We start from the raw sequence: 27,632 nt of genomic DNA on the forward strand, positions 1-27,632 counted from the left end.
TCTGTTTATTTTATAGTACATCTCTTAATTTTACATGTCTCCTGGCAAAGGCCTCCTCCAGTTGTTTCCAGTATACCAATTACTTTGTCATAAAACTGTTGGGCCCTAGATTTTTACTGTCCCACTAGCTTTAACTCGGTGGAAGATTAAAAAAAGCTAACCCCGGGTCTCGTCCCCGTGTTCATCAATTTCCATCCATTGTTAGTGAAATTTAGAACCTATGACGCTTTGAACTATTAGTAAATTATTTTTATAAGGGTCAGTATAGCCGCTATAGCGTATAGCGAATATGCGTATAAGCGAATATAAGGGTCAGTTGGTACTGCATTTTTCTTTGAGAGAACACGTCAAATGAATACTCGTTGTTGTAACGCCTGAATGTAAAATGCAGCGTCGCGTTTTGCTGTGAACTGACGCTTAGAGTTACTGTAATACGATATAATCAAGGCACAACCAATGAATAATCCTTCTGTTCAGTAGCAGCGCAGCTAAAGACCGCAGACTTGGCAGAGTCCGTGTCCGAAGTGGAAGAAGAGTCCTCGGGAAGTGACACCGCGCACTGCCAACTGCTCTGCGACAATGTTGATGCGAGGTGAGTGTGCTGCTAAAAATCGGTACGGTCAAGGACTATGAGCCACCATGGAGCCATTACAAAGAAAAAATCATTACGATTTTCCTCGTTAATTAATGCGATGTCACTATGACGTTTACTGTGAAATGGTTCCATGGTGGCTCATGAATTAAAGTCCCTTGACTTAACAATACGGTATTTGACAACTCCTGAATTTGCTATATCTTAATATTATTACGAAAATATAGATGCACAGACAGTGTTTAGCGAAGAGAAAACTTAAATCGGTTGAAAATTAGATTTATAGTGATTTTTTGAAAAATCTATATACCAGTCTCTTTCTCAAACGCTTTTCTCTATGCAGCAAGTATGGCGCTACTAGCGTGTGTCGTCACATGCCAGTATGTCTGTCTCTGTCTAATCTTGAATTTCAAACCTTTATAAGTTTGTTATTTGTAAAGGTAGCTTAAAAATTGTTTCTCTATTTGATAACAGGCATTGTGTAGTTTTAATTTATAAAACATATACAAAATAGTGAAACACCGTATTAAAAATCACCATGTATTATTAAACTACTCATACTGTACTGTTAACCAAAATTAGGGATAGAGCGAGATTGCCATGCTTGTGGCCGTGCTGCATTCATACCACGTTGTTTCCCAGGAGACTAATGGAGCTCCGCCTAATGGAGAGTTACAATAAACGGCGAGGAGAGGAAGAGGAAGGGAGCGCGTCGTCGGCCATCTCGCCCCACTCGCACCGCCTTCCCGATCTCGACGAAGACGACTCCGCCTGCGAGGAGGAACTAGCCAGGCTCGCAGCGCAGGTATGAACCTACCTTTAATAACAAACCCCCTGTATCACCACAAAAGTCGTCACAAGAGATAAGACATTTTCCAAGGACGTACATCAACGGTTGTACTTCATACAACGTATAGATAAAGACCACGATATAAGTTTTGGGAATTCTTGTGAGAATTTAGTAAAATCCTGACATTTCGATTACCAGACTAGAGTTGGGTCGTAAATTTAAATTAATCCATCACTATGCTTTCAATATGGCAGGTATATAGTTGAAATAAAATGAAAACTGTTAATTACTGTTGTAAATGTGATTCAAAGCCTTTGCACACCGCGTTTTTCAACCGCGCCATCGACGCTATTCGCGTATGTATCCCGTGTCGATACAAATACGCGTTGCCTGCGCGTTTAAAAAACGTGGTATGCAAAGGCCCTTAGGATAACGAATAATTAATTAATACGTTGTTAGCATTATTCGAAGAGTTACTGTGATAATATTTTATAGTAAAAGTAATGAGAGAATAATGTGTCCACTAAAACGTTGTTTACCTTTTTCACAATTTCTTTAAAATCCGAGTTGTGTACTAAAGCTTCTTTAAAATATATAAGATTAAAAATAGACTCCGAGTTTAGCCTTTATTGTTGTATTATTTTTAGGCGCAGTGTCTGACGGAGTACCAAGGCGCGGGCGGCCGGCCGCCGTCGCCCGCCGCGCCGGCGCCGCTGCCGTGCAACGTCGACGACGTGTGCCGGCCCGGCAACACGCTGCTCTGGGACCTGTTGCAGGACGGGGCTATAGTGAGTACACCACTTAGCTCGGCCACGGACCTACCTACTACACTACTACAGATTCTGTTCTGTTCTACCTAGAAAGGAATTATAATCGGATTGGCTGTCAGACGTGGTCGGGGGTTGTTTAGAGTATATCAAAGCAGGGTACGATTCGTGACTGTACTACTCACCTCACAGAGTAGGTTTTATGTAGGGTTGTATGAAATGAGAACACTCTGTTACTTATGTCTTTGACGCCGATGAGGTGCGGTACAGACTCTATTGTTAACAGCGTAGAAGCGTGTTCAGATATTTATGATCAAAGTTTTGCTCACAAGTTTATGAACTCGACTGTACACGTGGTCATATTATGACCAGGGGCTGTCTCCAAAACTGTGAGGTCCCTACGAGCGTAAGTTAAGAGCTAACTTAAAAAAAATGAAGTGATGCAATTCTAATTTGTATTGATATTATTACAGGAACAACTCGGCGAAGGACTAGCGTTGGAGGCAGAAAAAGCGCTTTGCGCATTACTGTGCTTCAGCACTGACAAGTTTATAAGGATAAAGTTCATCGAGGGCTGCCTCGATAACCTCGCCAATCACAGGTAAGGCTCAAAAGCCGTATTGCCTAACGATTTGTGGCGCTCGCGAACGCAATCAAATGACAGATTTCGCATACAAAAACTGTCATTTTGATTGCCATCGCGAGCGTCAGACACGTTAGGCAATATACGGCCTCAGGCGCTTCACATAGATTCAATAGCTGACTACTGAATTAGTAAGCAGCATCGCAAAATAGTTGATTGACGTTGAAACACCCCACTCCCATTTTCCTTTTTGTCACGCTATTTTTCCACTGGTGTCTTCTAGCTGTAAATTTAATATTGTATGCAGCCTTGTCAATATGTGCCTCCCATCTGTTTCTCAAAAATGCGCCCTTTGTCCAGCGAGTAATGGTCAGAGCTCCTTATATCCACCCAGCACCTGACCGCCTCGAGCGGTTAGTATTCTTCACGTGGATTTGTATGGGTACGCGCTCACTATATCAACTCCGTAGCGTCACCGGATCGCCTCACTCGCGAGGTTGCCCCGCGCGGACGGCGAGTGGACCACTCGGTGACAGCCCGCTGCTCGCCGCCATAGTGACTACTAGGAAATTCGTGGACCACGCGAGGTCCACTCGTGGTCAACGCGGCGTCCGCCCGTGGACCACCCGTCGACAACGAGTGGACGCCGAAAGTCGAGGCGGTGGTGGTCGGGTGCCGGGTGCCTCTAATGAGCTGTAACCTTAATACTGTAAAGGAACTGTCTACGTGAACTGGTAGCGCTGATTAGAGTTATGTCTGATAATCGTAGAATTTGTAATACTAGTTTTTTTAAAACCTTGTATCGTGAATCAGTCTAAGCCCTCCCAAGGTACCACACTCTACTGGTGGGGATCCCTTAGTAAACTAAACATAATTTGTGGTTAAACCATTTGTGATCTTGTGCGGTTGTTGCATATTTAGTGACTATTTTAACGCGGTTATTTATTTTGACAGGTCTGTGGCGGTCTCACTGCGACTGTTGCCAAAGTTATTTTCTTCATTTCAACAGCTACGCGGAATGGATATGCATCAGGTAAGCCTTGAAAGTATTAAGATCGTACCATGTTTAAAATTAATTAAATACAAATTCTAACGTCTCCAGGCATGTACATGCTACAACGAAGATGTGAATACAGCCAAAGTGCAAAAAATATGTATACACGACCTTAATGTTGAGGTAATAAAGTCCGGTATACGTATTTTTGGCACTTCAACGTATTTATATTTTGTTGCTGACTGTACATGCTTCAATGCGGTATTAATCTTTACTTCATACAGTGTTACTACTGTTGAATATAGAGAGAGAGCTCTTTCATGTTGAGAAGGAGAGAGAAACGTACTCGACATTTATAGGACGAACGCTAGCGACAAGTAGTTAGTAGGTAATAGGTAAAAACATGTAATAGGTAATAGGTCTAAACCTTGAAGCGCACGTAGTAAAAATCACTTTAAGCCATTTTGATAGACACACACACATACACACACACACACACGCACGCACGCACTATTACTACGAACTTTTTTATGTATATGAACATCATCAGTATCATCACACCCGCCGTCGGTGTGTTGTTGTTCGTATCGTATACAGCCACGTAAAGAGAGGGCCTACTCCGAAATTCGAAAATTGAATTTCGTATCGCACCTCCCCTCTCACTCTCATATTAAATAGTGTAAGTGTCAGAGGGACGGAACGACACGAACTTCGATTTTCGAATTTCGGAGTAGCCCGCAGGCCCGCCGCAATTTCGATCCTACCTGCTACCGTCCTATATGTGGTTTACGCTTTAAGAGCGCTTATACCTGCTGAGCTGGCAACGTTGCATTTTTGTTAGTTTTTCTCGATTAATCCATAAAAAAATGAATGAAAATTAATTATGTTGTCTGATAGAACACTTCTTAATATATAAGTTAATGTGTCTACTCCAATAATTATTCTTGATAGACTTTTATATTCCTCATAAACAAATTAATGTTTATGATCGGTTTTTAAAGAAAATAAAAGTCTATAACATAATATATTAAGAAGGGTTCTATCAGACAACATTATTAATTTTCATTGATTTATTATGGAATAATCGAGAAAACCTAACAAAAATGCAACGTTTCCAGCTCAGCAGGTATGAACCCTCTCAACGTTTACGATGTGTAATGTTACTATAGGTGGTGATGTGGGCGGAGCGAGAGCGGGGCATGATGCGGCTGTTCCTCGAAGACCTCCGCCACTACACGACGCAGCCGCGCGCGAGCGGCGAGCCGGCGCACTACGCGCACATAACCGAGCTCACAGTCAGACTGCACTTTCTCTCCGCGATATTCTCGCCGCTGGGGTCGCCGCAGCACTTTCGGTCAGTATTCATCGTGTTACCTAGGGCTCGAATCTTCAAGGCTAGAAGTGAATAGGTTGTTACTGAACCAGTGAGTTACGCCTTTGGCCTCATCTGTACTTTTCATCAGGCGAAATAGGGGTCAATCACGGGTCGTTTTAATGTAAAAAATATAGAGGTACCATTCTCTTTAGCGACATTTCTCGCCGTATCATGGACGGAATAGGACCCTTTCGTTAGAAAAAAATGACATTTGAAAAGTCTTAGAGAAGTCATTTCGTCGGTGATACTGCAATACCGCGTAACTAACTTTTTCCATAAGGTATAATTTTAACTGTAGTAACAGTACTGACAGTGAAAATTAGACCTTATGGAAAGTGCTAGTTACGCAGTTGTTCCGTACCGGAACACTATTTTTTTTGTTAATATTTTTATGTATAAGTTTATGTGATGGGACAACAAAACAAGACGGAAGATCGTTCTTTATTTATGTATGGTATCCCTACGGTCTTCTAGCGATTTTCTGCTTCCTGTTCTGAAGTCGCCATTCCTCTGGGGATGGCAACACCAGCGCGCCTTCAGCGCCCTCCGGCGGATATACGGAGAGAGTTGTGTTCTTGCTTCGAAAGTAATCTGTTGTCTGCAAGCGTGGCAAACACATAAAAAATATTCCTGTGCCGTGTGTGCGTTGTGATGACTCTTTCTCCTTGGACGATACATTTACCAGTGCCCTTGGACCCCTGTGTACGCTATATTCAGCCCGAAGACAGCCCCTGGACCTTTTGCTAAGCCGATAAGCGATGGATGGACAGTAGCGGTAAGTCGTTTGGAGCCGTAGGAATATCGTACAGCGGTATTGGAGTATCACCGACGATTTCATTACACATATTTTATACGGGCTATAGACCGCGAATAACTAACCTCAAGATCACAGGTAGACAGCTCTGTCTGCTATAATTCTTGTGTATCGACTGTACGCGCTGTGCAAAATGTGTCGACTATGATTCATTTAAAAAATTTAGGAGCAACATACATTGATTGAAAATAATCCGCCAAGAATCCGGCCTCAAGTCATAATACAATTCAAGTTCGCGTTCCACAGGATACGCAAAGATATTGATAAGATTATAAGTTTCTAGACTTTTGCATTGAGTATCCACTATGCTACTCGTCGAAGTTCCAAGCCGACACACTCGTATACGATGAACGAAGTTTTCGTAAAGCCTCTTTACACTCACTTTCTCGCTAATATTAGAACAACGTCACGAGTAATGTTCTACAAGCTTTATGACCAGTGCCCTATTTCACGAAGCTACAAAGTGGTAGTCTTTATTTTCTCAAACGTGACATGAAATATTGGCGTTGTGTTACAAATAATAGGCCGAGAAGTATCGCGCTGCAGGCGCTGTGGCTCAGCTGCGTGCGCGCGGTCACTCTAGCGGCCTGCAAAGAGATTTCACACAACTTTGCAGGCCTCTGGCCAGCAATGCGACCGTCTTTTGTTTCAACGCGCGCTCTGCGACACGCACGCGGCCCACGCCCAGGAACACCGCCCGCAGCCGCTCGCCGCCAGCAGCCAGCGCGACACGCGCGTACACAACACCGCGACAAGACTAGCGTCCCGCCAGCTTCATTTCTTGTTTTTTGTTTTATTATAATTTCATGTAATGTTTGAGAAATAGTACATTACTGCAGAGGCCATGAAGTAAGGGATTGATGGACGAGTTCGGGGTAGACGGCCGAGTCGTAGACGAGGCCGGATAAAACGAGTCCAGCAATCCCTGTTCTGGCCGAGGCTTGTATAGTGCTTTTCTCAAACAATGTGAGGAAATATTTCATCCATCCATCCATCCATCCATCCATCCATCCATCTATCCATCCATCCATCCATCCATCCATCCATCCATCCGTCCGTCTGTCCGTCCGTCTGTCCGTCCTTCCGTCCATCCGTCGGTCCGTCCATCAGTCCGTCCGTCCTTCCGTCCATCCGTCCGTCCGTCCATCAGTTCGTCCGTCCGTCCGTCCATCCATCCGTCCATCCATCCATCCATCCAACTATCCATCCATCCGTCCGTCCGTCCGTCCGTCCGTCCGTCAATCCGTCCATCCGTCCGTCCGTCCATCAGTCCGTCCGTCCGTCCTTCCGTCCATCCGTCCGTCCGTCCATCAGTTCGTCCGTCCGCCTGTCCATCCATCCGTCCATCCATCCGTCCATCCATCCATCCATCCGTCCGTCCGTCCGTCCATCCATCCGTCCGTCCGTCCGTCGATCAGTCCGTCCGTCCGTCCGTCCGTCCATCCATCCGTCCTTCCATCCGTCCATCCATCCATCCATCCATCCATCCGTCCGTCCGTCCATCAGTCCGTCCGTCCGTCCTTCCGTCCATCCGTCCGTCCGTCCATCCGTCCGTCCTTCCGTCCATCCGTCCGTCCGTCCATCAGTCCGTCCGTCCGTCCGTCCGTCCGTCCGTCCATCCATCCGTCCATCCATCCGTCCTTCCATCCGTCCATCCATCCATCCATCCATCCGTCCGTCCGTCCGCCCATAAGTCCGTCCGTCCTTCCGTCCGTCCATCCTTCCGTCCGTTCATCCATCCGTCCTTCCATCCGTCCATCCATCCGTACATCCATCCATCCATCCATCCATCCATCCATCCGTCCGTCCATCCGTCCGTCCGTCCGTCCGTCCTTCCCTTCCGTCCATCCGTTCGTCCGTCCATCAGTCCGTCCGTCCGTCCGTCCATCCATCCGTCCATCCATCCATCCGTCCGTCCGTCGCGTCGCATCGCATCGCATCGCATCGCATCGCAAATGCTTACCGAGTAGTGGTGGTTGGCTGTTTGTAATTATTCTTTTGTCAGTTTAAAGTTAGTAAGCAAATTTAAAAAGTTAGAGCAGCGGACAATAATGTATTTTCATACATACTTCATGGCCTAGGCCAAGAAGTTATGTAGGGAGGTGGTAGGCAGCCATAAATGAGAAACTTCATGTCTCTATTTCGTGATGTTAACGCATACATTTCCGAGCATGTTTGAGAAAAGCACTATACAAGCCTCGGCCGGAACCTGGGGTTGCCGGCCTCGCATCCCTATCCGTCTATATCTGCTTGGCCGGCAACCCCTACTTCTCGGCCTCTCCAGTAATGTACAATTAATAGTATGCTTTGAAAGAGACTACCGCTTGTAAATTGTAACTTGTAGCTTCGTGAAACGCGTCACAGGCAGTTGTGCTAACGTAGTGTCTATTTTTCAGTCTCACAGTGGAGCAAGTGGAAGAGCTATGGCAGTGTCTAGTGGTGCGCGGCACGTCGGAGTGCGCCGACTGTCTGTACTCGTGGCTGCTGTCACACACCAAGTCGCCGGAGCAGCACGCCTTGGGGCTGGACGCCCTGAGGTTCCTTTACATAGAGAAGATGCCGACGCTTGATCCCGAGGTCAGTTCTTGTGGCAGGTCTAAAGAAGAGTTCCACGAGTGAGATTGATTACGTATCTGCATTGTGGAAAATCTAGTATTCCTAAAATACCCCGGCTCGCACCTCTGAGTAAGCCGTGGTGGCCTAGTGGTTTGACCTAGCGCCTCTCAAGCAGAAGGTGGAGGGTTCAAACCCCGGCGCGCACCTCTGAGTTTATCGAAATTCATGTGCGGAATTACATTTGATATTTACCACGAGCTTTGCGGTGAAGGAAAACATTGTGAGGAAACCTGCACAAAACCTGCAAAGCAATTCAATGGTGCGTGCGAAGTTTCCAATCCGCATTGGGCCCGCGTGGGAACTATGGCCCAAGCCCTCTTGTTCTGAGACGAGGCCTGTGCCCAGCAGTGGGACGTATATAGGCTGAGATCATGATGATATGTTTTTTTCCTTGTCATATTTTTAGTCGAACAGTAAAAATATGTAGTACGAAATATTGTTATACGCCTAACTTAGCATATGCTTTGAAACAAAATGTACGCACTGATATACCGATCGGTGGAAGACTGATGTGTTACGTGTAATATTAATTTGGTTTATGTTCTGCAGACGATAAGCATTATGGGACTGAGCCTGTACCAGCAGCTGTGTAACTTAGCGCGGATGGCGCTGGGCGCGGGGGGCACGGGCGATGCCACCCATCCCCACACGCTCGCTATTGACCATTTGTGGAAGATCGCATTACGGGCCAACAGCACAGGTGAGGACGGACCATTTGATACTGGCTGGCGTTAGCGTGGTAGATACGTATAGTGAAAAAATAAGGACGACAGGTAAAAGACGCACAGAGTCTCTGACTGAAGGGTAGTTTTTGGTCGAAGCTAAAGGTTCAGTAACTTATAAAAATCTTAGCACACTTTTTTATTATTTATTTATTCATTGCCACCATGGTATTTACAAATGCTCTTAATTCTCGCCCGTACAAACATGGACCCTGCAAGGGCGAGGCAACATTTATGTTTTAAACATCAATTTTTATAGAACTGGCTATTTGATCAGTATACATAGGAACAAAGCTTTTCTGCGGATTTTAGAATTCCATATAACAAAAGAATTCCATGTAACAAATGACTCTTACAGGATCACATACAAGTTTGTACGGAACCCTCGGTGCATGAGGTAAACTCGCACTAGTTTGTTATTAAGGTCCAGCAGCCAAAAAAGTAAAAACAGAACTATTATTAAGTTTCATTTCTTGTTTTAACAAATCGATGTCTTTTCAGACGTTTCCATGGGAGCGATACAGTACTTAAACAGTTACTACATGGGCCAACAGCTGCTACAAGAAGATGACTTCGTCTCCAAGTGCATGTTCCATCTCTCTTCGGCAGCAGAGAGGCTCATATCGAAAGAGCGGGATGGCGAGAGTGCGATGCCTGCGGTGCCAAATGAGGAGAAAAAGGAGACCAAAGTACCTGATAAACAGAATATCTATGAGCATATGACGGAAGAAGCGGCGTTACAGTGCATACAAAGAGCGTTACTATTGCTGAAAACACATCTAGACACATTCAAAAGAAGGTAAATGTTGTAGGTAGAAAAACATGGTCAATCAAGCCATGCTAAAATGCTTCATTCTAAGTGGTAGCAAACGGTGATGTCATTGATCGTGTAAAATCCCATAAAAAACATTTTAATGTAAAATGTTGCCAAAGCCGGGTACTCACTAGTGAGCTAAACACAGATATACAGCCTTATTCATAAAAAGTTAGAGCCTCCTTGAAGGCTCCTTGAAGGCCCGATGCTAAAAAACGTGATTCATAAACGTCTGTTAGCGCTAATCAGTCGATCAAGGCTCTGCTAAAGTTAGAGGACCGTAGACCCTCCTTTATCTCCCTGCTAAGTCACAAAATGGCCGCCACAAGTTTGAACAGCTGACTTTGACAAGAGCAAAAAACCATACCGAAGATATTTATAGTGAAGGCAGGGCTACGCAAAGATTAAAAAAAAAACTGGAAAATTTATTTACAGGAATTTGTATTTAAAAATCCTCTAAATTAGCAACAATAAATTAACAATAAATATGAAAAAAAATTAGGATGATTAACATAATTATGGCTTTTTGCACAACATAAACATGCGAATCGGAAATGGCGGGAAAACAAACATCTCGCTTTTTATTTTTTTTCGTGCTAATTTGCTGTCACTGCTGTCAATTTTTTTTTTTTAATTATCGATTAGGCCATTTTTTGTCTTTGATTTGTCAAGGTGCCAACATAACGCGTCTAATCCGTCTATCAGCAGCTCAACAACTAGCAGACTGCTAGCAAGCGTTTATGAATCATACTTCTTGACAACCGTCTATTAAGCTTAATCAGTCTGCTAAGTAACAGACCGATCAAACCTCAATTAAGGTTTTTTTATGAATAAGGGGGATAATGTATATTGTATTCTGTATCTGTGGAGCTGAATATAACTGTAACCGAACATATACGTTACGAGGTTCTAGTGTGTACGCGTGAAACGATCTTTACTCGTGACATCCATCGAGCGCCCTCACCGAGCATACTCATCACTTGGTTCTTGTAATAAAATGGCCTAGCCACATAGCCAAAGCAGAATGTACAATCAAGGAAACTGAATCGCGTACCTTTATGCTACTAATGTCATCTTGACGTCCTATATATTTACCAAAAAAATCAGTGAAATTTATTATGAAAAGGTCCCACCCTGGTACGTGATTCAGTTTCCTTGACTGTACTACTCTTTCATAAAACCCATTTTACACTCGACTTAACCAACCCTCGCCCGCGACTCGGGGTAAAATGATGCGTTTTATTCACTAGTTGTATGTACCATCTAGGATTGTTTATTGTAGATACGCGTTCCACTTGCGTCGCTGGTCGCTCGCGGAGTCCGGCGCGTGGGAGGGCCCCGGCGGCGCGGGCTCTGTGCGGCTGACGCTGCAGCCGGCCGGCGCCGGCCCGCGCGCCACGGTCGCGCTGCACCACTCGGACTTGGTGGCCCATCTGCGCGCGCACGTTCACTGCTGGTGGGAAAGACAGGTACAGATACAAGCAAACGTTACACGTAATCGTTACTACATAACAGATTCGATAGCCGATACGCCGTGCTGGCCTAGTGGTTCGATCTACGGCGTCTCAAGCAAAGGATCGTGGATTTAAACCTGGGATCGCATCACTTAAATTTTCGAAATTCATGTGCGAAATTACATTTGAAGGACGAAATAACTCGGTGAAGGAAAACATCCTACACAAACCTGTCACTATCTGTTATTAGATTTTCCCACAACTCGAAGTTCTGCTGCTAATGATCTGGCTTTAGTCCACTTTAGAAGATCACCGCTGACTGTTTTTTTTTCATAGATTCAGGGCGAAGAAGGTGTGACGGCGTTGTCGACGGACGGTCCACTGCGCATGATCACGCAAGGGCAAGAGCTGACCATAGACTACGACGAACGGTCGCTTTACGACATGGGCTTCAAAGATAACCAGGTATCGTAAATGTGGATTAAAATTAAATTATTTTAATTAGTATTGGAATTTTATTAGTTAACGGTGTCAACTATCGTGGAATCTTGTTCGGATATCTATATAGAGCTGTTGCAACTACTAGAAAAAGGATAGTTCCCTCTTTTTCCTAAAGATGCCATCGTACAAGTCATTTTTTTAAAATTTAAACATGTGAAAGTATCTTTATTAGGGCCTTCGATAACTACCTTTAAAATTTACTATTATGACAAAAATGCACGCTGAATAGGGCATATTAGGCAAAGGTCTGCACAGTGGGCGACACTAGCGCAAACCTCCATGACAACGTTAGTTCTCTTTTTATATTTTGTCGCCATGTCAGATCATGACCGGATGAGTATTAGTACCTATAGAAATCATGATATATTTATTAGTAGCAAAATAACATATTACATCGATAGTAACGATAGAGGTATATTTTCAAAAAAAATATTGAAATAATATGATATTATGGCATTTAAAATACTCAAAAAACTGTTTACGGTTTTGTGCTAGTGCTGCAGTCTGACGGCAGAAAATTGCAGTAATATTCCATATTGGATTATTGTTTATTTGCAGCTGGTGTTTGTGTCGGTGGGCGTGGGCACGCGCGGTGCGTGGGCGGAGTGGCCGTCGGCCCAGCCCGCGCCGGCGCGTGCCCGCCTGCCCACACTGCTGCTGCTCGATCCCGCCTACTTCAACCATCTGTTCACGCTCATGCAAGCGCTCGGACAGATGAGGGAGCCTGGAGCTACCGGGGTGAGTTGCGACATAGAGTAGTTCATTTAATAGAGTTGGGTACAGACTGGCCACTGGCGCTTGCTGCTCGATCCCGCCTGCTCCAAACATCTGTTCGCGCTCATGCAAGCGCTCGGAAAGATGCGGGAGCCAGGAGCTACCGGAATGAGTTCTGAAAGGCTAACCACAAAAAGCTTAAACACGTCAAGAAAACCCCAAATTTAAGTTTTCTGTTAGATTAACATAGTCTACTGGCAGCGCATGTAGCGGTTGGTACTCAATGTAAACGAAGTATATGAAACGGACGTCGGTTCGACGACTGTCTATGTTTTTGTGGCTTGGGCTTAATCCACATTTACGGTAGTAGTACTCTATTACACTCTACTACATTTTTTGTCTTTTTCAAATGTCACAGGTTTAAAATCTGACTTTGTTTTAGGAACCTGTGGCCCACACCAAAGCGCAGCTGTTATCTCGACGCGTGTGGGACATCCTTCAAGCGGTGCCCCTTAACCCGACTCTATTAGAAGCATTCCAAAATCCAACTGAAAGCAAATTACCAGAATTATTAGACCCCAACAGCCCTCAGAAACTCATGTATTCCCTGCATATAATCGACAAGCTGAGCTCAAATAGTATAGGTCCGCCTACTAAAGAAGCTTCTGGAAGCGTCGACAGAGCTGAGGAAGAGAGGCTGATCGTTGAAAATTGGAATGATGTGTTTATAAAGAAGGGGGGGTTGAGGTTGCTCTATGACATTATGATGTCTGGTGAGTCATGCTTGTCAGTTTCGAACGATTGCGTAGTGTTTTTTTAATTAAATTCGTGTTCACTGTGCTAATTTATGATGATTTTATTAGGTGTATTACAAAGAAATGACGACAGTGAGTGGAGGCAAGATTGCTTAGCGCTACTACTGCAGCTACTATGTCGTATCGGAACGCTACCATTGTCCGATCCTGCTCAAACTCCTAAACTACATCCGGTATGTTTTCTCTAAAGACAACTTGATTAATTTTCTATTTTATTTGTTCCTTTGTATAATGGTGATTGTTTTCAGTCGTTACTATCCTTAATGACTGTGGAAGAGACTACGGAGAGGCTAATATCAATACTATGCGAGGCGGCGACGACTAAGGAGCCGACGACCTATAAAACCGGATTTTGGGGACGAGCGCAAGTAAGTACCCTGTGCATAGACAGTACAATCGCATTGACTGTCTTGGAATAAAATAGTGGTAGAAAGATATCATCATCATCATCATGTTAGCCGAGAGACGTCCACTGCTGGACATAGGCCTCCCCCATGGCTCTCCACTCGGACCGGTCTTGTGCTTTCCGCATCCACCGCGATCCCGCGATTTTAACCAGGTCGTCGCTCCATCTCGTTGGAGGCCTACCGACAGCAGAAAGATATGGTGAATGCGAATATGACGGTGCACACGTTTAAATTAACCGTTTTGAGAACCACAACAATGTTAGTCCTAAATTCATAGGCTGATCGAAGTAGTTGCTAAATCAATAATGGCTCCTTTTAGGGATGCACGATATTTTTAATTGTATCGATACCTTGGATCGATCCGGATTGCGACTATGCGGTAAGATACTGGGATTGGAGGAGTCTCCGTATCGTAATCCAAAGTTAACACACTGTAATTAATAGTTTAATCTTAGTCACTGAACAATCCATACTAATATTATAAATGCGAAAGTGTGTGTCCGTCTTTCGCGTCGAAACGGAGCGACGGATCGACGTGATTTTTGGCATAGAGATAGTTTATGGGCCAGAGAGTGACAAAATGCACAGTTCCCAAGGGCAAAGCGCGCGATTATCGAATTCTAAAAGCTAGTCTACTATTTAAAGGGAGGAAGGGGTAGTGTAATGTGTCAATGTATGTGTTGTGTACAGGTGGTGCAGCACGCGATGCGCATGTGCGTGTGGTGGGCGCGCGGCGGCGGCGACGCGGTGTCGCTGGCCTGGTCGCTGCGACGCGCCGCGCCGCGGCTGCTCCTCGACGACGCCGACCCTGCCGTGAGTCACATTTACACCGTACCAATTGGTGATTCCATCAGCACGGGTTCAATATATGGAATCATTTAAAGCTTTCTACCAAAAAAAATTGAATCAGATATTTTAGAAAGACCCACTATTCTTAATTTTTCTAGGAATCAACAAGCGATTATCAATAAGTAATATTGCACTGCATATGCTGTCCTTAGCGCAGTAATGAATGATTTATGGCACCGAGGGCGGCAAATGTTTGACGTTAGGATAAAGCCTAAGGGGCTGTTTCACCATCCATTGATTAGTGTTAACTGACGGTTAAATGTGATGCCGTCTCTATTTGTTTTGTTCGAATAGACGGAGACGGCATCACATTTAACCGTCAGTCAACACTAATCAATGGATGGTGAAATAGCCCCTAAGACTAGTACACCAGTGGCATGGAGTGAAAATTTTCATTAGACATTCCGATGAGTGTAGGAGGTGAAGTGTAATCTCATCAAAAGCAACACCTCACAGTGTACACAACCATTGTCAGGGGTTAAAGGTTATTATAAAACAAGATTTAGAAAAAAAAACCACAGGTCAAAGCCGCGGGCACCAGCTAGTTCTACATAAAATTCAATGACTACAATGGTTTGTATCTAAATTTAATGAATAATGATACTTTGTTATAAAACAAGAATTATTTTTCCTAATCGACATATTTGTAGATATGTCGGTAAATATTGACATGAGATTAAAGCTGTGTCAAGCTTGCCTCTGTAGCGCGTTATTTTAAACGGGCGATGTATACCAGGTGTAACGTTGCAGGTCCGTCGCGAGGCGGGCAGCGCGCTGTACCGGCTGTGCCCGCGCGGCGAGGTGGCGGTGCTGGCGCCGCTGCTGCAGCTGCTGCTGGAGCACCTGCCGCGCGCCGCCGACATGCGCCCGCACCCCACCCACCAGCCTCACGACCACGAGGTAAAGCGCGTTACAGTTACCAAAAATCACGTAGTTCGCGACCGGAACGCGCTGTGCTCACAGCGAGCTGATGACGACCAGGCACTCGTTGCGTAACTGTAACCGTTGCACGTTACTGTTACCTAAAAACATACAGCCTTATTCATAAAAAATCCTTAATTGAGGTTTGATCGGTCTGTTACTTAGCAGACTGATTAAGCTTGTTAGACGGTTGTCAAGAAGTATGATTCATAAACGCTTGCTAGCAGTCTGCTAGTTGTTGAGCCGCTGATAGACTGATTAGACTCGTTATGTTGGCCACCTTGACAAATCAAAGACAAAAAATGGCCTAATCGATAATTAAAAAAAAAAAAGTTGACAGCAGTGACAGCAAATTAGCAGGAAAAAAAATAAAAAGCGAGAAGTTTGTTTTCCCGCCATTTCCGATCCGCATGTTTATGTTGTGCAAAAAGCCATAATTGTGTTAATCATCCTATTTTTTTTTTCATACTTATTGTTAATTTATTGCTGCTAATTTAGAGGATTTTTAAATACAAATTCCTGAAAATATTTTTTTCTGGTTTTTTTTTAATCTTTGCGTAACTTCACCCTTCACTAAAATATCTTCGGTATGGTTTTTTGCTCTTGTCAAAGTCAGCTGTTCAAACTTGTGGCGGCCATTTTGTGACTTAGCAGGGAGATAAAGGAGGGTCTACGGTCCTCTAACTTTAGCAGAGCCTTGATCGACTGATTAGCGCTAACAGACGTTTATGAATCATGTTTTTTAGCATCGGGCCTTCAAGGAGCCTTCAAGGAGGCTCTAACTTTTTATGAATAAGGCTGATAGTGTGTACGTGGTTCGCAAGCCTGCTGTATCTGTTACAGCTCGCTTGATGAGTACGCTCGGTGAGGGCGCTCGATGGATGTCTCGAGTGAAGATCGTTTCACGCGTACACACTAGAACCTCGTAACTTATATTTTCGGTTACAGTTACAGCTCGCTACTGAGTACCCGGCTTACTGGACACGCACGAGCCCTGCCGACCGGAACAATGCTAGTTGGCCGTACTCTCAGTTTATTCAGTTTACTTCGCCTTCTTTGAGTATTTGATGGCTATGCCGGCGCGACAGTGTTAGGTAGGGCCTCCGCTAACTCGCGCGAGTGCACGGCTTGGCGCCCGCGCGGCGTACTCTTTCAATAAGTTTCAATACAGCAGAGACCCATCTACAAAAAATGATCGAGTAGATTCTAAACAAGGGAACTTTTCAGCCCAATGCTTCCATCCAAATCAATGGTGAAGTCACTGGCTTCCATATGTTTTGCTTTCCGTCTGTAGCGACTCCTAGCGCCATCTAGTGAACAATGATAGAAGCTCCGACCATGGTCTACATCGCGCTATCGAAGTTTCTCAACGCGGTCGCATATATACAAGTTCCGACGCTCGTCATTCGGACTTCGGTCCCCAGGCATAACACCTGCTTGGAGAGAAATTCTCTCTATTGGAGAATCGCCCCTCACGTCCTTCTTTATAGGTTTTTTTTTTGTTTCATACATTACACTTTATGGTGTTTTATAATAGGGGGTGCATCATCACGCGGAAGAAGGCAAGGAGCCGTACGGACCGGCGTGCCGCGACTACTTCTGGCTGGTGTGCAGGCTGATCGATGGACTACCTGAAGACTTCTTTAAAGGTGAGTGTTCAAAGCCACTTGTTAGGATATAATGCTGCACGTATAAAACATATCGGCTCAATAGTTGAAGAGAAGTGATCTCAAATGGTTCGCTATGGGAACAGGATGTTCTTTTTTTTGTCAGCGATGATTTGTCAGTTCTTCATCTCCGTCGAAAAGTTTTTTTTTTTTTTTGGTAGACATAATCGGTGACGTGAGCCTGAAATGTTTGGAACTGCTTTATAGCGACATCATTTCACAGAAGGCGCAACATCGGAAGACAGCGGCGCTCCTGACTTGAACGAGCTTTGCGAACAGATCCGAAGTTCCTTAGAGAAACGCGAGATAATCGAGAAGCGAGCGGAACCCTGCACGCCGGACGACGGTCTCTACGGACAGCTGAGTTTACTCACGCATCTGTTGAAGCATCCGCTGAGGTTCAAGACTTCGGAGCAGGGGGCTAGGACTTTGGAAATGGTGAGGATAAGGATACTCATAAATAATCAATACACGATCCAAGATATCTAGTCTTTAGATTTGAAGACAAAAGATTGAGCACGTTTAAATTATAACGCAAGTTGTAAAATATTTTCCTGCAACTGATAATGAAGTTATGTATGGTAAAAAATGGCAGTATTAAATTTTGATTGACATAAAAATAAGATTTTCGACAAATCACGCTTTAAGGGCTATCCATTACACCCATTGCTATAAAAATCGCAATTATTTTGTTCCTGCGTCACAAACCGGGTCAAGGCCATTGCCCCCCAAACTTGTTTGGCTTAATTTATGGATGACCCCAATCCCCACATCTTTGATTCTGGCATTTTTAGGGTTCCGGAGCCAAAATGGCAAAAACGGAACCCTTATAGTTTCGCCATGGATATATATGTAAACTATGCCGACAAAGTGGTACAATTAAAAATAAAAAAAAAATTGTAGGGTACCTCTCATAGACGTAGTGGGTATCGTTGGATAGGTCTTTTAAAACCATTAGGGGTTTGCTAAGACGATTTTTCGATTCAGTGATTTTTTTGCATTAAACTTTAAAGTGCAAATTTTCATTAAAATCGAGCGTCCCGGTAAGTGGAAAAATTTGAAAAAATTCAGGATGGTAGTAAGTATATCAAACTTTCAAGGAAAACTATAACGGCTAAGTTTGCTTGAGAATTATTGGTAGTTTTATTCTTAAATAGCAGCCTAATGTATAAAATATACCTAAACTTGGAAGATTCCGTATAAAATACGAAATCCTTTGAAAAATATTACTTAATTTTTTCTTAATGGCTACGGAACCCTATTTTGGGCGTGTCCGACACGCTCTTGGCCGGTTGTTATAAGAATACTTTTGCCTAGCGTAAAAGATTGAAGCAGCCGGGCTGCCTCCTTTCTAATTAAATCCTAGTGTTCGATAATGTTTATTTTAAACTTTTGTGGCCAGGTATTCTCGTTCCTGTTTGACGTACCGTATCCGGAGCAACGCAATCTGCCTAAATGCAAGTCTCAGAAATCACGATCGGCGGCGTATGATTTGTTGGTGGAATTGGTGCGCGGCGCGCCCGACAACTATATGGTGTTGCATCACAAACTCATGGAACACCATAAACCGGGTGAGTCCTTACGCTCAATATGAATATAGTTCGTTACCACAACCGGAATTTATCATCTCACGACAAGTCTGCTCGTGACCACGTCCACTGCAATGTGGTTGAAACGACAAGGTAATTATTATTAGCGTGATAAGTCCCGGTAGTATTCTGACATCTTTCTTCTTCTCAGCCTTTCTCAATCATCTAGGTGTAGGCGTCCTTCATATCCTCCATTTTTCTCTTCTCCGTGTCACTTGCATCTAATTTAGAAGACCACGTCAAAGATGATGTCAAGGAGGTTGCTTGACGTCATCTTTGACGTGGTCTTCCCTTGGACCTCTTCCCTGCTCAAGGCCTCCAAGACCGTGTCATGCAGCTCTGTATTATTACATTGTTAGCCTACATCTGTGTCCCACTGCTGGGCAAAGCCCTCCCCTCTTGACCTCCACATCTCCCTATCCAATGCTATATTTGGCCACTCGCTCAGTTCCGCGTCTAGGTCATCTCCGTCATCTCGCCATCTCTCAGCAATATCTCAGTAACTTCAGCAGCGGCAGCTCTGTAACTTAACATTAATACTTCACAGGCCCTCAATCCTCGTATCCGTGGGACTACTGGCCGGCGGAGGAATCCCGGTCGGAGTGCGGCTACGTGGGGCTGACGAACCTCGGCGCGACGTGTTACATGGCGTCGTGTATGCAGCACCTGTACATGATGCCGCAGGCTCGCGAGGCCGTGTTGAGCGCGGACCCGGCTGCCAGCCGCCACGCCGCCACGCTGCATGAGATGCAGCGCATGTTCGCGTACCTTATGGTGAGTGCGGCGTCTAACGTACTCAATAGTAGCTACAGTCGCGATCAGATATTTCCGGAGCTGCCAAGGTGATCTAAACATGAACTCTAATACCTTGATAATAGAGTGCATGTGCCGATATTTTTGACCACCTTGGCCGCTCCGGAAATATCTGATGGCGAAAGTACAACACGTGGCACAAACAAATTTATGCAGTGAAGTGAATAATGTTTTGGCATCGTATTTTGTCTGAAAAGATCGTATTTTTCTTGCTTCCTTAAACACGTTGATTACCGTATCACGCGACGTCGCGTGAAGCGGTCCATGCGCTACGGCCGGTCACGCGACATCGCGTGATGCTCCCTTACAATTATGTTGGAGCTACAAAATAGCGGCCATAGCGTATTGACTTCTGGTGTTTGTTTGGCCACTAGGGAAGGAGATTACCTATTTAAAAGTGGGTGTGGCCTATAGGTAGCCATCTTGAAATTGTCGCACTCTCGCTCGCTAGTTCGCTGCTCGCAGTCACACGGTGTAGGTGACTTATTTTTATATTATTTGTTGTTTCGCGGCTGTTTTCGTATTTCTTGGACGAAATTTTTTGCTTTTATAATGAATAAGAATTCAAGACTGACAAAAAGGTCAGCAAGGGACAGTGCGTCGCGAGTTTCGGTTAGAAAGCGACTAAAAAGTGCGGAAGTGGAAGAATATTTACAGGAGTCAGACGACGATGTTTATGCTGGAAGTGATGTAGATGACATAGACTATATAGCCGACGAAGGTGACGAAAGTTCAGAATCTGAAAAAGATGAGCGGGAGGAGGAGGGGGAACCTAAACAGCCTATCGCTGTCTCCAGTCGTCGAATTTCATCGTCGCGGCGATCGTCGTTGCCTGCATCATCTGTGCTGTCCGCCCAAGTGCAGCCACTGCCTACCCAGGCCCCAGAGACGACACCGTCTGGGCCTCAGCAGCCATCCAGATCAGCATCTATGACACGGTGGACTACCAATTCTAGTTCGATGAGAGATTTTTCTTTCTCCAAAACAAATGAACTACTTGTGCCACCGCCAGATAATCCTAGAGGGTACATTGATTTATTCCTCACCGATGATTACCTACAAAAAATTGTTGATTGTACTAATCAATATGCAGAAAACATGAAGAATTCTTCGCAGCATCGCAGATCTCGTATTACGTATTGGAAACCGCTAACTATAGAAGAATTCAGGACATTTATCGGCTTACTTTACCATACCGGAACAGCGAAAATGAACCGTTTGGTTGATTACTGGAAATCGCATCGATTATATAAGTCAGTTTTCTCTGAATATATGTCAAGAAACCGGTTTCAGCTTATTTTGCGATGCCTCCATTTTGTTGAAGAAGGTGAAGATCCTGCCCGCATGAATAAATGCAACATGATAATAAAAACCTTCAATGACACGATGGACAAGATTTATTATCCAGGAAGGAATTTGTCCTTATACGAATCTATGGTCTTATTTCGTGGTCGCCTGATCTTCCGACAATACATAAAAGAAAAAAGACACAAGTACGGAATAAAACTTTATGTACTGTCTGAACCAAATGGAACTATTATAAGGGTTCATGTTGTTGCAAGTACAATGGACGAAACTGCTGGCACGGAACATACAGAAATAATCGCGGAAAAGTTGTTAAAAAACAATTTGGATTCGGGCCATGCTGTCTTCATGGATGACTTTTACAACAGTTACAGCTTGGCTACCAAATTATTGGACAGCAATACTTATTGTACTGGCACACTAAACAAGAAACGCAAAGATAATCCCTCGGATGTAATTTCCAAGAAACTGAAAAAAGGTCAAAATATATCACGTTATCGCAATGGTGTTCATATAGGAAAATGGAAGGACAAAAGAGAACTAAACTATATCTCAACACAATTCGCGAATCAAATGAAGGAAGTTACCAACAAACGCGGCAATGTTGTTATGAAACCTTTAGCTATCGTACAATATAATCAAAATATCTCAGGTGAATTCCTACAGGATCAGATGCTGAACTACTACCCTTGTGAAAGAAAAACTTTGAGGTGGTACGTGAAAATTTTTATCCATGTTCTAATGATGAGCATGATAAATGCTCGATTACTCTTCAACAAACAACCAGGCAACCGAAACTTATCGTTATATGATTTTCGAGAACAAGTAATTGAGTCGTTTTTGCCTGAACGTCAAGTAGAGCCACAAGTGCCGCAGGCAGCGCAGCAAAAAGAAGACCACCGACTGACTAAAATTGAAAAATCTAAGGAGCGATCTTTTAGTACTGGTAGAAAAGCTACTGTTACGGCCAGAAAAGATTGTAGAAACTGTTACTCAAATAAAAAAAGGACAAATACCACCATGGAATGCAAGCAATGCACTAATTCCCCCCCATTATGTATGGAATGTTTTTTTGACCTGCACAAATTCACAGTATGTGAAAGTTCCAAAGTTTAATTCCAAATGTTTGTTTTTAGTTAGCCTAAAAGTTGATTGATACCACTTTGTTAAATATTTGACTTATTTTGACATAATTGGCACATTGATGTTGAATATCGTAATAAAAAGCTTACAAACAAATACATTTTGAAAGTTTTTTTAGTAATAAAACCTTATTGTTACTCCGGAAGCAAATTCGCGTTATAAGCCATGTGGGCAATATGTATGGCATAAATACGTCCCGTATGGCCGATCATGCGTCTTAACGTGATAAATATAATACATACATATATATAAACTTATATGTTATGTAATCGTGGAATGATTAACCTTTTAACCGCCAATACGTTTTCATTCGTACGTGCCCGTATCGCCACCTACACCGAAACTATATGACATTTTGTCTTAATTATAAGACTGGGGCGAAATGAGCTGGATAATTTTTGTCTTATAATTCAGACAATGGCGGTTAAAGGGTTAAATTTAAAAGATTTTATTTTTGCCATCTCAGTAAAGTTTAACATTTTGGCTTAGCAATTAACGTGTTAATTAGCTTCAGTAAACTTCACTAAGCTTTTTGAGAAAGCAAGACACATAAATACGAACTTAAATAATTTATTTAATTAGGCGTTACTTTGCGGAAGTCCATATCAATGATCTAAAACGATTACTTTGCTCACCGGCGACCTTATGATAGTTACGTTTATGCAAGTTTTCCTCTAAAATGCGATGGAAAAACATGATTTACTAGATCTGTACTTACTCCTATGTGTAGCGCTGATCGTTGATTTTTGTGCATGTGCAATCATGGACGCCAATCAGCGCTTACACTTTCCAGCGCCGCCCGCCCCACGCATTGCTCAGTCCACCGCCATTCTTTATTTTGTACTTCTCTGTATTAACGGTTACCCCTACACTAACGTGCCGCGGGCTTTAGAATACTTAAACGTCCCCTAAACGTCCCCTGTTCGGAATTTTACTGGTAATATATCCGAATAATTTCTTTGTTTAACAATAATACCTCTAATACAAGAATTAACCGCCTTGTAAGTCTGCTCAAAAAACTTACCCGTTTTAACAGGAGAGCGAGCGCAAAGCGTATAACCCTCGCAGCTTCTGCAAGGTGTACCAAATGGACCACCAGCCGCTAAACACCGGCGAACAGAAGGACATGGCCGAGTTCTTCATAGACCTGGTCTCCAAACTGGAAGAGATGACGCCGGAACTGAAGAAGCTCGTCAAAACGTTGTTCTGTGGCGTGCTTAGTAATAACGTCGTTTCATTGGTGAGTTGGTTATTTAACGGCAGTACAATGTAAATGTGTAAAGTTAAATAAGAAGAATTTGAGCTGTCAAAACAAAAGACTAACCGACTTCAAATTTGACACACAATAATGTGATGATGCTCTAAGAAGGAATTTTCCAAAATTCCCGCGTGATAGAGCTGGACATTATTTTTTTCTTCCATGGGAGATAACCAAGGCATAAATCTAGATATAACATTTTTTTTGCATCAGTTATTTGTGTTCAATTCAATTTATTTCAAATAACAATATACATTGTGTTTGAAGTTAGAATACATGTCCAAATTATATAACAAATCAATGAAATGGTTCAAAATTATTTATCATAAAAACTAAAAAAAATATTAAATACAATGAAACATCATATTCATTACATTCTATTCATATTTTTATCTTCATCAATACATTCAATCATTTCACCAATGTCATGGGATAAATTACTATCAGTTTTGTTTATCCGTTTTTCCGACTGGCAACCAATTCAATACTTTTAACGTCATACGATAAAAAAGCATTAGATACAAAACTCCTGTATTATCAGTTACCCTAATTTTTTTCTCATTAATTGTCCGCGCAGACGTCTAACGAGTTATTTTTAACTGGACTTTTTCGTTCCCCGCAGGACTGCCCGCACGTCTCCCGAACGCTAGAAGAGTTCTACACGGTTCGGTGTCAAGTGGCAGACATGCGCAACTTGCACCAAAGTCTTGATGAAGTCACAGTCAAGGATACTCTAGAGGGAGATAACTGCTACACATGCTCGCAGTGCGCTGCTAAAGTGCGCGCTGAAAAACGGTCAGCACACTAATCTCATTATTCAAAGTGATACATAAGGACAAGCACATGTTATCGCCGGCCATCTTGTATGTAGTAGTGTCGAGAACTAATACGAAACTTGATTTATTCATTTTTAGCGTATAGATTGTTAACCCGTTTGGATAGAATTACTTATTACATGCAAAAAGGACTTTGCTTAAGTTTCTTACCTATAACAATTAGGAATAGACTGATTATTGATTTGATGATTTGATGAGATGGAACGTTGTTTTTTCATAACCTAACCAACTTCGAAAATTGAAAAAGTCCCATAATTGTCATTCATCATCATCATGTCAGCCGAAAGACGTCCACTGCTGGACATAGGCCTCCCCCAAGGCTCTCCACTCAGACCGGTCTTGTGCTTTCCGCATCCACCGCGATCCCGCGATCTTAACCAAGTCGTCGCTCCATCTTGTTGGAGGCCTACCGACAGCTCGTCTCCCGGTCCGCGGACGCCATTCGAGAACCTTCTGGCCCCATCGGCCATCCGTCCTGCGAGCAATGTGCCCCGCCCACTGCCACTTTAGTTTCGCAATTCTTCGGGCTATGTCGGTAACCTTAGTTCTACTGCGGATATCATCATTTCTAATTCTATCCCGCAGAGAAACCCCGAGCATAGCCCTCTCCATAGCCCTCTGAGTGACATAATTGTCATTACAAAGTCTAATTAATATACTGAGCGGCAAAAAATGGCCCTCAAATTAATGCAGAATAGGTAATTTTGTATGAAAAGTGGGCCAAATTTTGTGCCGCTGGGTATATTTCAAAAACGGCTGAACCGAACGCCAAAACTAGCTTGTACTTAATAAAAAAACCGCATAGAAATCGGTCCATCTGTGTGAGAGCCACAGACAAGACAGACATCGGCGTCAAACTTATAACATCTCTTTTTGTCGCGGGAGTAAAAAATGACAAGTATTTCGTGTACCTGTATCTGTCCGATGCAACGTAGCTCACAAACCGACGGACTGATTTGTATACGATGATGTGATGTTCAATAAAGATGGTCCTCACCTAAGTTTTACCAATAGTAGATTGTACAACAAGAGCATAAATGAGCCATTTTACCCAAGAAGTTCATATAGCCACCCGAGCCGGCTCGGCGAGGGTGGATAGACACGTCGAGGGGAAAATGGGTTTAATGCTCGAGTTTTACACTCTGCTTTTCACTTAGATTGCGAGGTAATGAAATAGCAACAGTGGAAACAATTGTTCATTTTCAATGTACTTTTTGTTTTTCATGCATTATTATACAATTATATTTTTTAATTTTATTGATTTATTTTGATTGAATTTTGGTTTAAATAAATTAGAAATAATTTTAAAAAATATGTAGAAACTTTTTTGTTTGTGGCTGTTGACACCTGATTACCTTCGTCTTAGACGAAGATTTTACTTTATGCATTAGTGCATAAAAAGTCATTTTATGTCGCCTAGATCCAGCATAAACATGAACTTTACGAGCATGAGAAGTGAAAAATCTGTTTTTGGACTTTGAAATGATAATGTCAGTAGGTATTCATAATGTAATCAAATAATTAATTCCAGGGCGTGTTTTAAGAAACTCCCTCGTATACTGTGCTTCAACACGATGCGGTACACGTTCAACATGCTAACGATGCTCAAAGAGAAAGTGAATACGCATTTCTCCTTCCCCATGCGGCTCGACATGTCCGGATACGTCGAGAAACATCTCATGCCGGCTCAGTACCAAGGTTACATTTTAATTTGACTATTCGCCGATGATACTGCAATGCCGTATAGCTAATGCTGCGTATATCACTAGAGGCATTTTGTAAGGGGAGCGCCAAAGTTTCTTGCGGCGCATTTTTGTTGGCAATGATGGTCTTTCCGAAAGCGCTGGTAGTTTAAAAAAAAATGACGTGTAAAAGAGCCCATTGTTGCCTATTCACAGAATAAATGTTTGAATTTGAATAAATATCTTTGTTTATATACTAGTCGAGAAATCTCGTTTCGCTAGTTTTGTTGGTTATGCGAAATTAGATGTTGTTGTTTACGCGGCATTGCAGTATTATCGATGTAATTTAACCTCTAATGAAATAAAACGCACCATTGGAGTAGGAGGATGTATAACAGGACGCTGCCTATCAATCTCCTCAAAGTATCGACTGAATCAATGATGGAATATTACCTCGTTATGGTTGCACTTCATTTGGTGTATTCGCCGAAATATTTGCGCGAAGGAGTTGAATTTGTTTGTGGCGCGAACTAATAGCTCAACCTAGACACATAACGCCGAGCGAGGTTTAAATATTGTATTTATATTGAAAACTCGAATAATAATATGTATTTTTTAACAGAAGAGAAAAATAAAACAGCAGAGTCCAAAAAGGAAGGCGATAGTAGTCCGAGCACAGAACCCGAAGATACACCCGAATCAGAAGAACATTATGAGTAAGTTATTGTAATGCAATATATGTTATGATATTGAATTACTGCCAATTAAAGATAATACTGACAAAATTAAATTATTAGAGAAGGCAGGGGGCTGCTTTTTTACTCGTTTTCATTCCATCGAGTTTGGTCGATTTAAATGTTTTTATATCTTATCTATGCAACTTGTAATTAAAAAAAATAAGAATGTATTGAATTATTTGTGTATCTAGATACGAGTTAATAGGCGTGACGGTACACACGGGCACCGCGGACGGCGGGCACTACTACTCGTTCATCCGCGACCGCCAGCACTCGCACCACGACCGCTGGCTCTTGTTCAACGACGCCGAAGTGAAGCCGTTCGACCCCGCGCACATCGCGGCCGAGTGTTTCGGCGGCGAGATGACGGTAACACACATCTTCGTTTACTTCAAAGCTGCTAGAATAGTTATTTGTGTCACAAGGGAGCAAAATGGTGTATTTACGGCGAGGGCGTACATTGAATCCAGAATGTAGCGAAGGATTCTACAATAGAATCCTGAGCGTAGCGAGGGATTCTAAAGTAGAATCCTAAGCGTAATGAGGGATTCAAGTGTTAACGCCCAAGATGAAAATAATTTTGCTCCCGTGTGGCTCATACAACTTTTTACACCGAGCATTAAGAAACTTGAAAAAAATATATCTAAATATCATTAAAGAACAACCAGCATAGAAAATAGCGTGGCTTTACAATTATCAACTTCAAAAATTGTAATTTGCAATAAAACACTAAAAGCCTTGAACAGAATAGTTGCACTTTGCTCCCTCTCGACAGGGAGGAAAAGTTACTTTTCTGAAGGAGAGGTGTGAAAATTAAATTTTACACTTAATTAGTAATTATATTGGTTTTCCTGGACCTTTTGAACGCCATGGT

General features: G+C 43.0%; 1 protein-coding gene across 1 annotated transcript in view; it reads left to right on the top strand.

The window, feature by feature from the left end:
* The window catches only part of puf (ubiquitinyl hydrolase 1 puf), a 61,359-nt gene that overhangs the window by 6,221 nt on the left and 27,506 nt on the right, over positions 1–27,632 (top strand). Inside the window, 26 exon segments of the mRNA XM_074094506.1 lie at positions 478–592; positions 1,235–1,397; positions 2,030–2,170; positions 2,623–2,750; positions 3,687–3,765; positions 4,896–5,080; positions 8,312–8,492; positions 9,081–9,231; positions 9,755–10,052; positions 11,350–11,536; positions 11,858–11,986; positions 12,581–12,760; positions 13,179–13,509; positions 13,600–13,724; positions 13,800–13,919; positions 14,649–14,771; positions 15,558–15,707; positions 17,266–17,377; positions 17,619–17,833; positions 18,798–18,966; positions 19,532–19,758; positions 23,282–23,485; positions 24,126–24,298; positions 25,871–26,037; positions 26,644–26,737; positions 26,950–27,127. Of these exon segments, the coding sequence (XP_073950607.1) occupies positions 478–592; positions 1,235–1,397; positions 2,030–2,170; positions 2,623–2,750; positions 3,687–3,765; positions 4,896–5,080; positions 8,312–8,492; positions 9,081–9,231; positions 9,755–10,052; positions 11,350–11,536; positions 11,858–11,986; positions 12,581–12,760; positions 13,179–13,509; positions 13,600–13,724; positions 13,800–13,919; positions 14,649–14,771; positions 15,558–15,707; positions 17,266–17,377; positions 17,619–17,833; positions 18,798–18,966; positions 19,532–19,758; positions 23,282–23,485; positions 24,126–24,298; positions 25,871–26,037; positions 26,644–26,737; positions 26,950–27,127 (4,325 nt within the window).

Source organism: Choristoneura fumiferana, chromosome 11, assembly GCF_025370935.1.
Source record: "Choristoneura fumiferana chromosome 11, NRCan_CFum_1, whole genome shotgun sequence".
In the NCBI taxonomy this organism is placed as follows: Eukaryota; Metazoa; Arthropoda; class Insecta; order Lepidoptera; family Tortricidae; genus Choristoneura; species Choristoneura fumiferana.